At 33.8% G+C, this 16,750-nt stretch overlaps 1 protein-coding gene across 2 annotated transcripts; it reads right to left on the bottom strand.

The window, feature by feature from the left end:
• Nucleotides 1–1,649: 1,649 nt before the first annotated feature.
• LOC131939199 (putative insulin-like peptide 7) lies at nt 1,650–14,849 on the bottom strand. 2 transcript variants are annotated; one of them, XM_059297388.1, is made up of 5 exons: nt 14,750–14,849; nt 10,971–11,100; nt 5,745–5,861; nt 2,176–2,312; nt 1,650–2,015 (listed from the first exon to the last, which is right to left on the bottom strand). In XM_059297388.1, the coding sequence occupies exons 1-5, from the start codon at nt 14,760–14,762 to the stop codon at nt 1,810–1,812; spliced, it is 603 nt and encodes a 200-aa protein (XP_059153371.1). In that variant the 5' UTR covers nt 14,763–14,849; the 3' UTR covers nt 1,650–1,809. The 2 variants fall into 2 exon arrangements, with proteins under 2 accessions (XP_059153371.1, XP_059153372.1); XM_059297389.1 differs by lacking the exon at nt 14,750–14,849 and adding an exon at nt 14,592–14,744.
• Between the last annotated feature and the right edge of the window lie 1,901 nt (nt 14,850–16,750).

Genomic DNA, 16,750 nt, shown 5'->3' with positions numbered 1-16,750 from the left:
CTTCCCATTTAAAAGGCAGACAATCTGTTTTACAGATAGACATTTGTATAACTAATTGGTATTTAGTTTTAATTACGGACGATTAATATTCCTACCTATTGTAATTATAGTAATTATTGTTTTTAAAATTTAACTCAATTAGCAAAAGATGCAAAAGACTGTCATTGGATTCAACTAAAATTAATTATGATGTACCATTCACGTGTAACTACAATGTAATTGTTGTGCTTAATATTGATTCATGATCACGAAGTTTTTGATAATGTTCCTACATCATAGATAACTTGGATACTGCTTGAGTTGTTCCATTTGTTTTTTATGTGTGTGATTAATAGAATTATAGGCTGAATATTTTCATAGCTCTTCAATTTACATGTGCGTGGAATAAAAAAAAACTGGAACCAATATTTGATGACATACCAATGAAGCAAACAAAATGAATGAATCGTACTTTATTTTATTTTGTTAGCATCTTATTCATAAAGAGCAAATAGTTATGTATATTTGTGTTAGCAAACTGTTGCGTATTATTTTTATAAAACTAGAACAATCTTCCGTAAACCGTCCTTTTCCGTAAGCCATAGAGACAAAAAGTTTTTAAAATAATCTATTGGATGAAGATGTTATATAAAATGATCATACATTAACGGTTTTAAAGGAATAGGAAATAAAGTACCGTTTTCGGTTACCGGAAATCCGTTAAATATCGATGGAAGCCTACTTGTAGGATCTAATAGTTCTAATGAAATATCGTCAAAATTACATATATTACATTACTAAATGTATCATGTCCATTGTAAATACTACTTCAGGATGCCAAACATTACTAGGAGCATACATAAACTATCTTATCATTTCTGTTCCATGTTGTCCACATAACTGAACGGGCAGCTGTCAGTGAAGTTGAACCAGCCGAAATGTCGTGGGTCGTACTTGGGGGAATCTTACAGAACAGAGTACGACGGAGCGGTGTAGTTGTGTATTTTTACTCAAAAACAGTGTTTCTTCCAGACTTTTTTCTCCGGGAGGAACATGAATTTTTCAGGGAGGGTCGGACTAAAATTTCCAGGGGGTCTGACACTAATAAAAGTATATATTTTCTAAATAAATTCCATTTCGTTCGGGGGGGGGGGCGGTAGACTTTCCCCCGAAGAGATGCCTGGAAGAAACTCTGCTCCAGAAAGCGTCAACAGGAAAGATAATGCTAATGAACTGAAAAGTTACTTATGTTATCAGTATTTTAAGAATTGGCAAGGAAATTAAGTTTGATTATTTAGCACTAAAATAAACACACACAAACCAAACAAATTACAGAACGATGACTTGATGTTTGAAAAACAGAAATTGTTTTTATTTTAAATTTAGATTTTTGTGTTCTCTTACAGTAGCATCTATCATCCATTCAGACAAGAACAGCGTATCTCATCAAACAAAGATAAAATTAGGTCTTTTACAGTGATGCGTCTTAAATAAAATATAATATAACTTATCCTTTAACTTTAAGTATCGTAAATCTTTTATCATTAATATATATATATATATATATATATATATATATATATATATATATATATATATATATATATATATATATATATATATATATATATATATATATATATATCTTAGAGATTTTTTTTACTTGGATCGGAGAATGTATATAACTAAAATATGTGTATCGTCATGCCTAAATCCCATACTTTTTTAAGAAAGAAAAGCCACGATATGTTATAAATCTATCTGATATATCTTAGTAAAATAATAATCTCCAGGTTGGCTCCACCAGTCGACGGTGTGAAGAGACAGCAGTTAGCTGTAAGTACAGACAGACTGGCGGGAGTGGGGCACGCGCGGGTGCCGGTGGCAGTATTCGGCGTACTCCTCCCATGCGCACGCCTTCCGGTAGCAGCACTCGTCCATGATGCCTGACCTCTTGACTCTGGAAAGTGAACCGGCTCTCTTTCTAAAAAACGTCGCGGCCGAACGTTTGTCCAAAAATGGGGACCCGTCTGATGCTAGAGGAAGAATGGTTTATTGTTACAAAATTAGTTTCATTGTGTAGGATATATATATATATATATATATATATATATATATATATATATATATATATATATATATATACAAATGTATATACTATGAAACGGGACAACTAATATTTTCAGAATCGCTAACCTTTTTCTTCTGTCCGTTTGCTCCCTGTTCTTAATTGCGAAATCAAGCTTGAACTGTTGCCTGGTAACACCATCTGACCTTGATCTATTTTTGGCACTCTGCTGACCTGTCGCCTTGATCTGGTGGGATATGGGGCCCTAGAAAAAAGGAAGCCGTTTAAAATGCCCAGTGTCAAATAGTGTCAAATACTTGAGGACAGTATTCTGTGATCGTGTATAAATCATAAAGTATCTAAACGATGTTTGTGTATAATTATGAACCGCTAGTAAAATAACATGAAACAAAAGGAAGGTTCACTATACTGTGTATAAAATACATTAGGTCTACTAAATCGATAATGTTTTTCTTTTTTGTTATTTTATTATTGGTTCGTTTATAAATATTTTAAAAAAAATGTTTTTTTCTCTATTTTTAGTGCACCAATATCTATAAGAACAAAGTGAAGAATGTCTCTCGGATTATTACACCAATTAGAGCGGATGTTTGCAGATAATGGCAGAAGATTTGTTCTTGACAAAGTCTGCTGAATCGTGTACCAAATATAAAGTATGCATTGTAATCGTGTAGACACTTAAAGCTCGATTCTGACAAATTTTGATACATTTCTGTTGAAATTGTTTTATCATCCTGTCCGTCTGTGTGTCTGTAAACACTATAACTTGAGTACCATTTCAGTTGTTTACCAAATTTCATATAGAATTATTGTATGAAATTTTTAGGTTTTCCGTCAACGTTACAACAATTCTGGTAAACGGAAGTAATACATACTCTACTTTGGTATCTCAAAAGCTGATAACTTTAGTACCATTATTAAAGTAAGTTAGATACAATTATAAGTATCAGATTGTATGCAAAGACTCATTTCAACTTTTGAACGAAAAGAAGTATATTCTTTTCCCTTCGAAACACGATAACTTTATTACTATTTAAGTTGGGTAAAAGGTAAGTATGAGACACCGTACTTTGTTTCAAAATTTTAATTGAGCTCCAATATCCGGAAGTGCTACTTTACTCTAGTTCAAGTTTATACAATTTAGATAAGTGCCGTATCAGTTAGACAAAGGAAATTTTACAAATAGGTGTCAAATATTATTCTCTTGAGTTTGTCCAGATCTTGAGTGATTTGCGATTACCAAAAGTAGTATTATTCAGTATTTTTCAAAAATATTCTTCTACCGTCCTATTTGTTTCAAATTGTTCACGTAGGTGAAGACTCAGTGACAATGCACTGTGACATAAGGTGTGGCGAAATAAAATATTAAGTATAAAATGTTTCATTAACATAAAAAACTAATTAAAATTTCTTTATAAAGTACTAATTTTCCGCCCAAATGTATAAAAGAATGAAATATAATGAAAAATGTGACGTCCTATTAAAAACAGATAGTAGCCGATTGAAAAGTGTTCCGAAGCTTTATCATATTGCGCCTAAATCTTTAACGATACATCCAAGGAAATTTTCATATTGTTTGTCAAACAAACAAAAATTAAAATAAAGTAATTTATCGTGCCTTATTATTTTATGCTCAAGTTTAAGATTTCATTTAAACCAATTTTAAAGTAGTAAATTCAGTTAAGATTTGTGTCTAAGTTGCAAGTTATAATTGTGATTAGATTTTTTTTTAAATGATGATTAGATATAAAAATTCTAAATTACTATTGTAATGAACTGTTATCAAGGAATGGCAGATGATGGTATTTTTAAAATCTCGAAAATTTTATGTATTACCATTTTAAGCGTAACCTTATGTAATGCTTTTAATTTTTCTTCAAACATATATATCTGCGTTAACATTAAAATTTACACTTGATTATAGATGGCTGGAGCATAGCCTAGCCGATTTCTGTTAGTTTGAAAAAAAATTTAATGCTCTTAAAGTTTTAGTACAATAGAATAATATAACTAATAAACCGGGAGTGATCTCCCCTAAACTTTCTCGAATATTCTAATACAACACCACGGGGGATGGCAACTCGGGATATAGACTTCTAGACATGATTTTTAATCCATTTTAAATACTCAAATTTTTACTTTCTCGTATATACGAAGTATAGAGAAAGTCTTGTAATCGTGCAAAAAAAAAATCGAGATTTTTACAAATCTCGACGTTTCACACCTCACTGATACGGAAAAACATAATTTTGCAATCTTGTCCGTATGTCTGTGTGTCTGTGTGTGTGTGTCTGTCTGTCTGTCTGTCCGTGTGTAAACACGAAAACTTGAGTACCGTTACAGCTAGGTTGATGAAATTTCATATATAAGTATTTTATCGAAATCGTAGATCCGTATCAACTTTTAAGCGATTTCCGATAACCGGAAGTGGTACTTTTCCTACTTTGAATTTTTCAAAAGCCTATAACTTGACTACTATTTCAGATAGATAAATGAAATTTCATACGTAAGTAAAAGATCTAATTCTCTACCTTCTATTAAATTTTGAGTCATTTCCGTTGACTGGAAGTAGTACTTTACGCTACTTCCAATTTCTCAAAAAACTAATGTAAATTTTAAAAGTAATAATATTATTGCGCACTATTATGCGCTTTTTTATTCGGCGTTCACTTGGTGTGCAATTAATTTGTCTACGACATTTTATTCTATTTTTAAAACTTTAAGTATTTAAAATGGATTAAAAATCATGTCTATAGCCCGAGTTCCCATCCCCTGTTATTTTATATAAGAATATTCGAGAAAGTTTAGGGGAGATCACTCCCGGTTTATTTAAAATAGAATATAATCTCGTAGAAAAAAGAAATGCACACCAAGTGAACGCTAAATAAAGATGTGCATAATAGTGCGCAATATTATTAGTACTTTATAAATTTACATGCGTTTTTTTTTGAGAAATCGGAAATAGCGTGAATAAGTACTTCCGGTAAACGGAAATTACTCAACATTTGACAGAAGTTAGAGAATTAGATCTTTTACTTACATATCAAATTTCATTTATCTATCTGAAATAGTACTCAAGTTATAGGCTTTTGAAAAATTCAAAGTAGAAAAGGTACTACTTCCGGTTATCGGAAATCGCTCAAAAGTTGCTACGGATCTACGATTTTGATAAAATACTTATATATGAAATTTCATCAACCTAGCTGTAAAGGTACTCAAGTTATCGTGTTTACACACGGACACACACACACACACACACACACACACACACACAGACATACGGACAAGATTGCAAAATTATGTTTTTCCGTATCAGTGAGATGTAAAACGTCGAGATTTGTAAAAATCTCGATTTATTTTTTTGCACGATTACAAGACTTTCTCTATACTTCGTATATATGAGAAAGTAAAAAGACTGCGCACTTAATGAACTCAAACAATGTGCGTATAATAGTGCGGAAAGTAGGACTTTCTAAAGGAAATTTTTAATTCTCAAAAACGAACCAAGTATCCAATTACTTGAAATAATTTTGTTAAAAAATCCCAAAGCACGCGCCAAGCTTGAAAGTAGTTGTTCTGTCAGAAGTAGTCGAAATATCGCTCACCCCTGTCAATCCACGCCCAAGTAAAAGATATTAAGCATAGAGGAAGCAATTAAAATTGGTAAAAAGCGAACCTGTAAGGATCGAATTGACAAGCTATCTCAACTTGGGGAAGTAGCTGCGCAAAACATCTCCTGTGGCAGTCTCTGTGCCAGATCTCCAGGACTATTGCTGGTGATGACGTGGCGAATCTGGGGAGGAAGTAGGACATGTGTAGACGGTTTTGGTTTTATTTTGGTCAATCTGGTCACGAAGTAGGTCATTTTTAGACGGTTTGGTTTTATTTTGGTCAATCGGGTCACGAAGTAGGACGTGTGTAGACGGTTTGGTTTTATTTTGGTCAATCGGGTCTCGAAGTAAGTCATTTGTAGCCGTTCTGTTTTTTACGGCTGTCTGTCATGTTAGATGTAATGCCAAACCAGTGTTGAGCTTTCCTGAGATTTTTTGTTTGCCTGATCGACTGATAGCAGTTTGATATTTTAGGGTCGTCTATTTATAACGTGATACCATTCCGCTCCACCCCTTTCCTCTATCCCCCCCCCTTGTTGCAAAAGATAAATGGAATTATTGGGCTGTTAATCGTCCCGTTAACTTCTCAAATCTCCGGTACAGCGCTTGTCTTAGAACAGTTGTTGGAGGTACCGAACCCCATCTGCTTTATAAACGCTTTTACCGAACACATCTTAATAGGAAAAATTAAAATGTCTATTTTGCTTACTACATTCAAACGGTGTATTACTTTAAAAAAAATTAATGTAAAGCAAAATTAATAAATAACCGCTTAATTTATTAAATGTAATCTAAACATCACAGATCACGTATGACTTGTCAATTATTGAGGTCACATTATGAGGCTGTTTACCTCAAACGTCACCAATGTCAGAAAAATGTTGATTATTTACTCCCCCCACCCCTACCACCAACCTTCCCCACCCCCACCCACACATGCCGTTCACTGACTGTTTTAAAACAGATATTCCTTTCTCTAACGCTAAAACAGGTGGGTCGGCATAGGTTATGTGCATAGATCAATGTGACGTTTACACAGGTGGGTCGGCGTAGGTTATGTGCATAGATCAATGTGACGTTTACACAGGTGGGTCGGCATAGGTTATGTGCATAGATCAATGTGACGTTTACACAGGTGGGTCGGCGTAGGTTATGTGCATAGATCAATGTGACGTTTACACAGGTGGGTCGGCATAGGTTATGTGCATAGATCAATGTGACGCTTACACAGGTGGGTCGGCATAGGTTATGTGTATAAATCAATTCACTTTATGTTTAAAGAAAAAACGTTTTTTTTTAACTAGTGAAAGAGCTGTTGAATTTTTTAAAATTACTCTTTAAATCCAAAACTGTGACGCAACAATTTCTTATACTGCCTCCTCCTCCTCACCACCCTCCCTCAAATCCTCCAGCAACCTTATCTTAGAGATGTGACGTCATTAATGGAAAACCACATTCACACACCTTACATGGAAGAATACAAATATAAATCACAAGCAGACATTGACCAACAGATATAAATCGCAAACAAACACTGACCAATAGACAGAAATCACAAACACACTGACCAACAGATATAAATCATAAACATACACTGACCAACAGATATAAATCATAAGCAAACACTGACCAACAGACATAAAACACAAACACGCTGATCAACAGATATAAATCACACAAACACACTGACCAACTGATATAAATCACAAACACACTGACCTACAAGTAGAAACCGCATTGCTGTTACTTGACTTTCAATATGGCTGCTTTGTTTATTTCTATGTCGCAAGTTTCAATTAGACTTTGCAATGTTTACACTTCTACAAAGGTAATCTAACACCTAGGCTAATTACGGACGCACCCCCGGGACATATTAACGTGTTAAATTTCGCGTTAATCTCATTTCTTTACGGCGGAATAAAAAACTCAAAACCACAGCGAGCATTCGAATTACAAATATTTAATATTTAATTTTATTTTGATACTTTTTTGTCCAAAAAAGTAAACATTTCTAAAATCACGAAACTAATGTGACCAAACATTACGCTCTTCTCAACTAATTTTTAATTTTTATTTTAAATTGTTCAGCTGAGTGAGCTACCAACGATTGATTTATTTACCTTGTTTTTTTAACCTGAAGTAAAAAATAAAGTTTGTAAAAATAGCCTCTATTAAATTGAAATCCGGCCTATTTTAGATGTGAAAAATATTTACGTTTGGTAGTTCAGAAATAAGTTCTAGGTTAAAGGGATATAACTCGGTTATTTATTTTTTAAATCTTTGCCTTGTTAGCTCCATTTTTGTGTTCGCTAGAGATTGTATTTGTGACTCTCTCAAACGTTTAAATGTTGGTAATTGTAGGTTTGAAGAGGGGGAATAGTAGGTTTAAGTACGGATAATAGTAGGTTTAACGACAGGGAATATCAGGTTTAAAGAAGGGAGTACTAGGTTTAAAAGGAATCACAGTTTTAAATGTTTTTTTCCTAAAACTGCAAGGATGGCAAACATACACCTTTCATAATAAATCTGGTTTTAATTGTCAAAAAAATACAACTGTTTAAAACTTTTTAGTCTTCATGCATTTATTATTGCATAAAACGATCCATATATATATATATATATATATATATATATATATATATATATATATATATATATATATATATATATATCATAGTTTTATGTTTATCAGACATTTATTATCTATAAATAAAAAATGGCACGTTTTATGAACGCTTAATTAGCATTGGATATCACAGGTGCACTGACCTATCATTGGATGCAATTGGTGCACTGACCTATCATGGGATGCAATTGGTGCACTGACCTATCATGGGATGCAATTGGCGCACTGACCTATCATGGTATGTAGCTGGTGCACTGACCTATCATGAGATGTAACTGGTGCACTGAACTATCATGGGATGTAACTGGTGCACTGACCTATCATGGGATGTAACTGTTGCACTGACCTATCATGGGATGTAACTGTTGCACTGACCTATCATAGTATTTAACTGGTGCACTGACCTATCATGGTATGTAACAGGAGCACTGACCTATCATTGGATGCAACTGGTGAACTGAACTAGCCCTCTAGGTCTACAGTTGACATTAATGGGACATTACCCTATGTGCTAATCCTACCCTGGTGGAGGGCACTAATCCCACCTCCCACAAAAGAGTCCATTGGACCACAAATTAATACCAGAACCACATTTACCGTACCAGATAACTAACTCAATTACCATTGCATATTTCCAGTCATTGCATTAAGTAAAACAAATAAAGAATAATAAATCGTTGCTATTTCTAGAATCCCTAAGCCACCAGGCATTGTAACTAATCAACAGCTTAATAATTAACTGCTTATTAAATTATTAGCACACAAAAATGGTGTATGACGGTCATAAAAAGAGCACCAGAGGCCAAGTCAAACGTTCTGCCACGACTGCGAATAGAAACTGTTTCCTAAAATAAAATTGGTTTCTTGAAATCCTACACGACGGCAGCGAACAGAAGCTTCGCCGTTGATGAAAATAAAACATTTTAATTTGGTTCGGGAAAATTGTGATTACAATCCTTGAAAGATTAAACTGTTTGACGCTATTTTCAGAGTTTTAAACTATAAAGAGAAGTAAAAATCCTTGCAAGATTTGTGTGGCAAAGTGGCTCTAATAACGTCATAATTTGAACAGTAGAGTTTCTACTTAATAATAAAATAATCAAGATTCAATTCTTCAATAAGCCTTTAATTATTTAATCATACATAATGATCGAACAAGTTTTTAGGATATAAATACTTATATATGTTAAACAACAGTTTATTTCTGTTTTTATTTAGAACAAAACTGTGGGGGCATATATTTTCTAACAAACGTGAGGGGGGGGGGGATACTGATTGTCTTACAAAACTGAGGGGAGATACTGATAGTCTAGTATTGTTTTAAATTAGATACAGATTGTCTTACAAAACTATGTGGCAGCAATATAGTGAATTTTAAACTTGAATTATTATTTTTAAAAAACCTTGACTTAACGACTTACAGAACATGTGTTTTTTACCTTGAAAGATCAAACCATGCATTCATAAATTCTAGCACCAAAACATAATTACTACAAGTCATTCGCCGCAACCATCGCCTAGCAGTAGAGCGTCAGTCTCCTAACCAGAATGTCACGAGTTTAAGAACGTCCTTGAGTCAACGTTAGGGAAAGTAAATACGGCTGAACATAGTACTGACCACACTATCCTTTCATATGCCGAGTCACAGAAACAGGTGAACTCTACTTGTTCCATGTATCATGGGGTTCGAAAAGGGAACTTATTCGTTTCGATTAATTATGAACCATAAATGACATACATAACACAAAATACAAAAAGTATACGAAAAACTAACTACAAAATATAGACATTAGAAAACAAACACTACAAAACATAACATTACAAGGCATGATACTACATAACATAAAACCGCAAAACATAACACCACAAGGCATGACACCACAAAACATAACACCACGAAACATAACACCACATAAAATAACACCATAAAACATGACACTACACAACACGATACACAAAAACATAATACAACAACAAACAAAAGTTATATAAACTATAAATAAAAATGGAAATATATAAAGCAAACACATGTGTTATAACACTCTTAAACTTATACACAGAAATCATGCTTTCTATAAATATAAAAACACTTATATTAAGCTCCGCGATTAGTGTGAGCAAAAGACATAGTTTATCACATCAGATATTTATGACCTATTGTCAACTGGGGGGATTAGCAAGGGTTAAAAGATGTGGCAATAATCACGTACATGGCTGGTTATGTATTGTTAGGCTAATACTTATTTCAACACAGGTTTCGCTATACGTCGCGTTTAACAACACTCATATCTAGAGGGTGACCTCTCATTGAGGTCAGGTAGCAAGATGGAACTATGTTTTGGTGCAGTGAGTATTTTTATCAAACTCTGTCAAATGTCTGCTCTTCCTTGTTTCAACTGGTTACTCAAATATTTCCTGGCAAAATTACCGATCAGCTGTATTTGTACAGTTCTAGCAATTAATAATTTGTATTCTCCGATACTTTCAACTATTTTTATGGACTTAATTTAAAATAATAAAGATTTAATGTTGTAGTACCCGCAATCAAAATTAAGGTATTATTGTTGCATTTGTCACAAAATTAGGTAACAATGTTAGAGATGTCACAAAATTAGGTATCAATGTTACTGGTATCACAAAAGTAATACCTGAGAGATTGACCTACCTGTGTCTAGCGTTGGTGTAAAACCGTTCCTCCTCCTCAGGTGAAACAGTGGCGACTGGCACCAGATGTACCAGGAATACGAGCACCCACTGCAGTAAAAACACCGTTGATTTTTTGGACCCTGACATACCTGCAAAAGGTTGTGTAATTAAAAACTTTAACATTTGTACATTTTTTTTTTAAAAATCGGTTTTGCACATCCTTGAGTCGGATAAACTGAGTTTGAAATTGTGTCTGTATGTTTGTGTGTCTGTATGTTTGTCTGTGTTTTGTGTGTTTGTGTGTGGACACGACAATTTGAGTACCGTTACAGCTAGGTTGATGAAATTTCATATATAAGTATTATACCGAATTTGTAGTTCTGTCTAAGCTTTTGGGGGATTTTCGGCAGTGGTTCATAATTTAGTTTCGGTTTCTCAAAAGCCAATAGCTAGAGCAATGTTTAAGTTCGGTTGACATAAGTTCATACATATGTACTAAATTGTACGTGCCGTATTCTATCAACTTTTGAATGATTTTCGGCAACCGGATGTGTTGTTTTACTCTAATTCCGTGTGAATACCTTAACTTGAGTACTGTTTCAGGTAGGTAAAAAAAATCATGTATAAGTATAAGATCTTATATTTAGATTTCTTTAAAAAGTGACCTCCAATAACAGGAAGTGGTACTTTACTATACTTCCGGTTTCTAAAATAATGGTAACGTAAGTACCGGTTCACTTAGGTTATCAAACTTGTATACATAAAAATAGGTATAAGATGCTATAACCTTGTTACTGTTAAATTTTGAGTGATTTCAGGAGACCGAAAGTATTACTTTACGCTGTTTCGGGTTTCCCAAAAGATATCACTACTACTGGACGGATTTATTTCAAACTTTTCACGATGAACTGTGACATAAAATGTGACTTAATTAGGTGTTTAATTAACATATTAAAAAGTATAAATGGTTTCGTTTATAAAGTACTAATATTCTCCTCTGTTATGCATTCATTGTTTACGTTCATTTTGTTGCGCAATTATTTTTTTACTATTCTATTTTTACTTTCTCGTATACGTAGTATAAAGGAAGTATTGTAATTGTGAAAAACAAATCGAGATTTTAACAAATCTCGAGGTTTTGCACCTCGCTGAGTCGGAAAAACATAGTTTTGCAATTTTGTCCGTAACTTGAGTACCGTTACAGCTAGGTTGATGAAATGTCCTATATAAGTATTTAATCAAATTTGTAGATCCGTATCAACTTTTCAGCGATTTCCAGTAATTTTCAATTTTTCTAAAGCCTTTAGCTTGAGTATTGTTCAGAGTTTCTTCCAGGCATCTCTTCGGGGGGGAAAAAGCCCCCCCCCGAAAATTTTTTACCGCCCCCTCCCCGAACGAAATTAAATTTATATAATTTATATAGAAAATATATACTTTTAACAGTGTCCGCCCCTCCGAAGAAAGTTTACCGCCCCCCCCCCCCCCGAAGATTTCAAGTGCCCCCCGGAGAAAAAAGTCTGGAAGAAACACTGGTATTGTTTCAGATAGATTAATGAAATTTTACATATAAGTATAAGATCAAATTCTCTGCCTTCAGTCAAATTTTGAGTAATTTCCGTTGACCGGAAAAAGTAATTTACGCTACTAATAATATTTCGCACTACTATACACATATTGTTGGCGTTCACTTGGTGCGCAATTCTTTTTTCTACGAGATTTTATTATATTCTAAAAAAGTTTTAGTACTTAAAAATTGATTAAAAGTCATGTCTGTAACCCGAGTTGCCATTCGCCGTAGTGTTATATAAGAATATTCGAGAAAGTTTAGCGGAGATAACTCTCGGTTTATTTAATTAAGTTTTTTTTTTAAATAATAAAAAACACTTCTATTACACCATTGCACTGAACGTGCCACCCCCGTTACTGTTTAATAAACGATAAATTATATTGGAGATTACTCCCGCTTTACTTTAAACTAGCCGTCGGTACCCGTTACACGTGAATTATAGGCCTGTATAATTTAACGTTACACTTGTTTGTGAAAAGTATTTTATAAAAATAGTTATTGGTCATAAAAGCAATGTGCTTTACCACACGTTGAACGATATCAGTGACAAAGCAAAGAAATAACTAAATAGCTAAATGTCCGATACATTTAAAATTATATAGGCTACCAATACATATTAGAAAAACCAAACTATATATATTACTAGTCAACACAACACCATAGTTATTGCGCACACTGAATAAGAGACTTAAATGATTCCATTAAAAACCCGGCTGTTCAATGATATTTACGTTGCTTTTTAAAGTAATTTGTCTTACTTTTGGCCGAGATAATTGTAAGTCTTGATAAGAAGATCTATTGACCTAAATCACATTAATAAAATAGTTAATTTCTTCTTATTCTAAAATTGTAAGATGACGCCATTAGTTTTGTGTACTTTCCGTAGTTTAAACATGTGACATGTGTCGACATTGATTATCGTCTTTTCACAACAATAAATGCTTTTCCGGTTGCATAATTAAAACAGTGTTTCTACATTTGAATATGCCTTCACCTTTATTTTTCTTCTTTAAAAAAATTTAGTTTATACATTTAAAACATCCAACCTATTATTTTCAACAAAATTCCGTATCTTTAAGTTCTCCATATATGGCTGAACATACTGATCACATAGCCTAAAAAAAAAAACTTGCGGACAGAGAAAGAGAAAGAAGTGCCACATGAGCTTTTATATATTATGATTATATATTATGATTGGGTGGAATAAGTAGAAAAAAGAATGGTTCGATATTAAATAATCAGTTGATTTGAGACATATTTTTAGTTTGGTACTGAAGTAGTTTCTCTAAATATCCAATCAGGAGCTCCATGAAAATCCTACAAGTAAAGTAATGTTTCCCTTTCAAACCTGACGGTCTATGTGGCAAGTGAAACAAAAATTAAATTATTTTTTTTTAAATTCACTAATCGCAGAAAGATATCGTGCTAAATCTTCCCTGTTGAGCATGACGGTCTATATGGCAGTTTAAGTGTAGTTCGTCTGTTTCTTTGACCTCGTGATTGTGTGGTCAGCATAATGCCTAAATGCCTTTACTTTCATTAACGTGAGTCAGGTACCCATCAGAGCTGGATAGACTCAGGGACTTTCTACGAACTTTAACCCGGAATCGTACTCAAAACTTTCTGGTAAGCATAGTTTTTTCAGGCATCTATGGGGGGGGGGCTCGTCTACCTCTCCCACCCCCCACCCCACCCCGAACTAATATACTTTATAAACAAAATGTCGTCGTTCCACCCACCCCCCTTCCCCCCCGCCGGAATTTTCAGTTCCGCCCCCCTCCCCGGAGAAAAATAACAGTTTCGTTAAATCTCCATTTAACGGACGAAAAAAATGTATGTTGTGATTCTCATGTGCGCATTCGGCATACAGAAAAACAGATCGGTTCAATTAATTCACACAGCTTTAGCAACTATAATGAAATCGTTTGTTTTAGTGTATCAATCTAAAACAAAATCTTACGCATGTGTCTTCACCAGATTGTTCTTTGATAAGTATCTTAATCAAAATTTTAAAACTACATCTTAAAATTTCACGATTAATTACAAAATTTCAACCACATTTCTGAGACTTACCTAAAGTTTAGAAATATATAGTCACTTTAATTTTTTTTTAAAATATTTAACAAAAAACTTATTTCTAGTCCAGTTACAACCAAACTTATAACAAAAGAATATTTTCAGATGTTAAGGCCATCCGTTAGTTGAATGCCCGACACTTTCCTGCGGCTTACCGAAACTGCTCATCGTAAGCTTGGGGTGAGCGGCTTTATACCAGAGCGTGAGTGAGTCCGAGCTGCACAGCTTATCAAATATTGAGTCGAGCTTCTCGTTCTAAACTCTTCATTCGCTATCTTCAAAAGCCAGCCCGGCGGTCTATAAAAAGTAGATACGTCGTCGATAATGACATTGTTTTACTGGCACACCCCCACCCCCACCCCCGCCGCGTTTATTTGTGCGAGGGGATCGTCACCCCTGGGGGGATGTGACGTCAGATATAGCCTGGGCGGGGATGGAAAGTCCAGTATCTAACGACAGGAAGATACCGGTCACGTGATGCCCATAAAATTAGTCTGAGATTAAGAGATATTTAACGACGACGTAGAGGCATAGGCTATCGACGCGATACAAAGTACAACAATAGCTGAGTGGATATGTGTACATAAATATAGAGTAACATGTCAATTATACATCTTAAATCTCTCTCTTTATATATATATATATATATATATATATATATATATATATATATATATATATATATATATATATATATATATATATATATATATATATATACATGTTTTTTAATAAAGCTTAAGTAATTAAAAATTGATTTAAAATCATGTCTATATCCCGAGTTGCCATCTTCCGTAGTATAATATAAGAATATAAGAATATTCGAGAAAGGGGAGATGATTCCCGCTTTATTCGACAAGGTTTTTTTTTATACGCGACTCTTTTGTCATGTTAAGTAAAAGTCAATCTGTTTTATTACCTACGTGTCCTGAATTGTGTTTTTTTATGTTTTACTTAGCACGTAAGTGATATCAGATAACAATACACTAGTCTATACATTTTAATCAGATCAGTCACGAAGTTTTCAAAATGGTTTTCCAGCATAATTTTAAAGATAACTACATATCACATGTTTTTCTTTCTTGTGGACGAATGCGGACAAATTTAATTAGGATAATTTCCACAATGTTAACAGTAATTTAGAAATATGAGCGCAGTATATTTTTTTTTAATTCGAGTCTACTGTAAAATAAACCCTAGATACTAAAACGTTGAAAATATTTGTTTATAGAAACCTTTAAGGGAAATACTTTCTATGCATTAAAAGGGGAAAATGATTTTCTATGTCTATAAAGCTACTGCATGATTAATATTATTGTAAATTAAAGTGTACTGCAGTTTTTACATGTATATCATGATAGGCTCTTAATTCGGTCGCCACATCTGTTTGGAGGTTTATAGCAAAACTTGTAAATCAATTTTTGATCAACTGCGCTCAAAAATTTTGTTCAAACTTTTCAGACATAATCGTTTTTTGTTAAGTGTTTTAAGTCAATTAAAAAAATGTTTTCTGAGACCACTATAGAATTCACTGTTTAATTTTTAAAAATGAGAAACTGTGTGACGTGCTAATCATCGGTGGATTGTCGACAGCAGTGAATAGTCATAGCAGTATTTAAAAAAAACTTCTTGATAGTCTGATTAACTCCTTAATGGTCATCTGAATTATACAATTACTATGATTATTTAATCCATCACTTTTTTTACCTTCCCTACAAACTAAAACATAAGTCATTTTAGTACCGTCTGATTGCCTCCCTTGAGAAGTTCTGAAACAAAACCCCAATGACGTCATGACGCCGGTCTGGAATTAAGTTCGACACAGTGGTGTGACGCATCAGAACCCCGCCATCTGTATGCGGGGGGTCCCTGGACTAGCATTAATTGACCAGCGCTCCCATACCACCCAGGGGCCACCCATAAACATGCCGATGGTATGGGGGGGGGGAACACTATAGGGTATGTTTGTAATATAAAAGGGAATATTTCTGCGATTTCGCAATACAGTTTTATACATTAAGCAAAATTTGCCATTTATTCACTGCAATTATATTTTAAGAATGGGTTTAGCCAGTATTTTGATTGGTGTTTTCATAATGAGATATTATTGCACAATGAGGCGACTAGTCTGATTCTTGGTATTAAATACCCATTTT

The sequence above is a fragment of the Physella acuta genome, unplaced genomic scaffold (genome assembly GCF_028476545.2).
Source record: "Physella acuta isolate Inbredline_101_S28 unplaced genomic scaffold, ASM2847654v3 ptg000267l, whole genome shotgun sequence".
NCBI classification, from domain to species: domain Eukaryota; kingdom Metazoa; phylum Mollusca; class Gastropoda; family Physidae; genus Physella; species Physella acuta.
Note: the sequence above shows the minus strand (reverse complement) of the source record. Positions and strands in the feature narration are given on the sequence as shown.

Coding starts and splice junctions, on each gene's coding strand:
- LOC131939199 (XM_059297388.1), bottom strand. Junction 5,862..10,970: donor TACACCAACGCTAGACACAG/GTAGGTCAATCT, acceptor CTTCCTCCCCAG/ATTCGCCACGTCATCACCAG. Junction 2,313..5,744: donor TGTCAATTCGATCCTTACAG/GTTCGCTTTTTA, acceptor CCTTTTTTCTAG/GGCCCCATATCCCACCAGAT.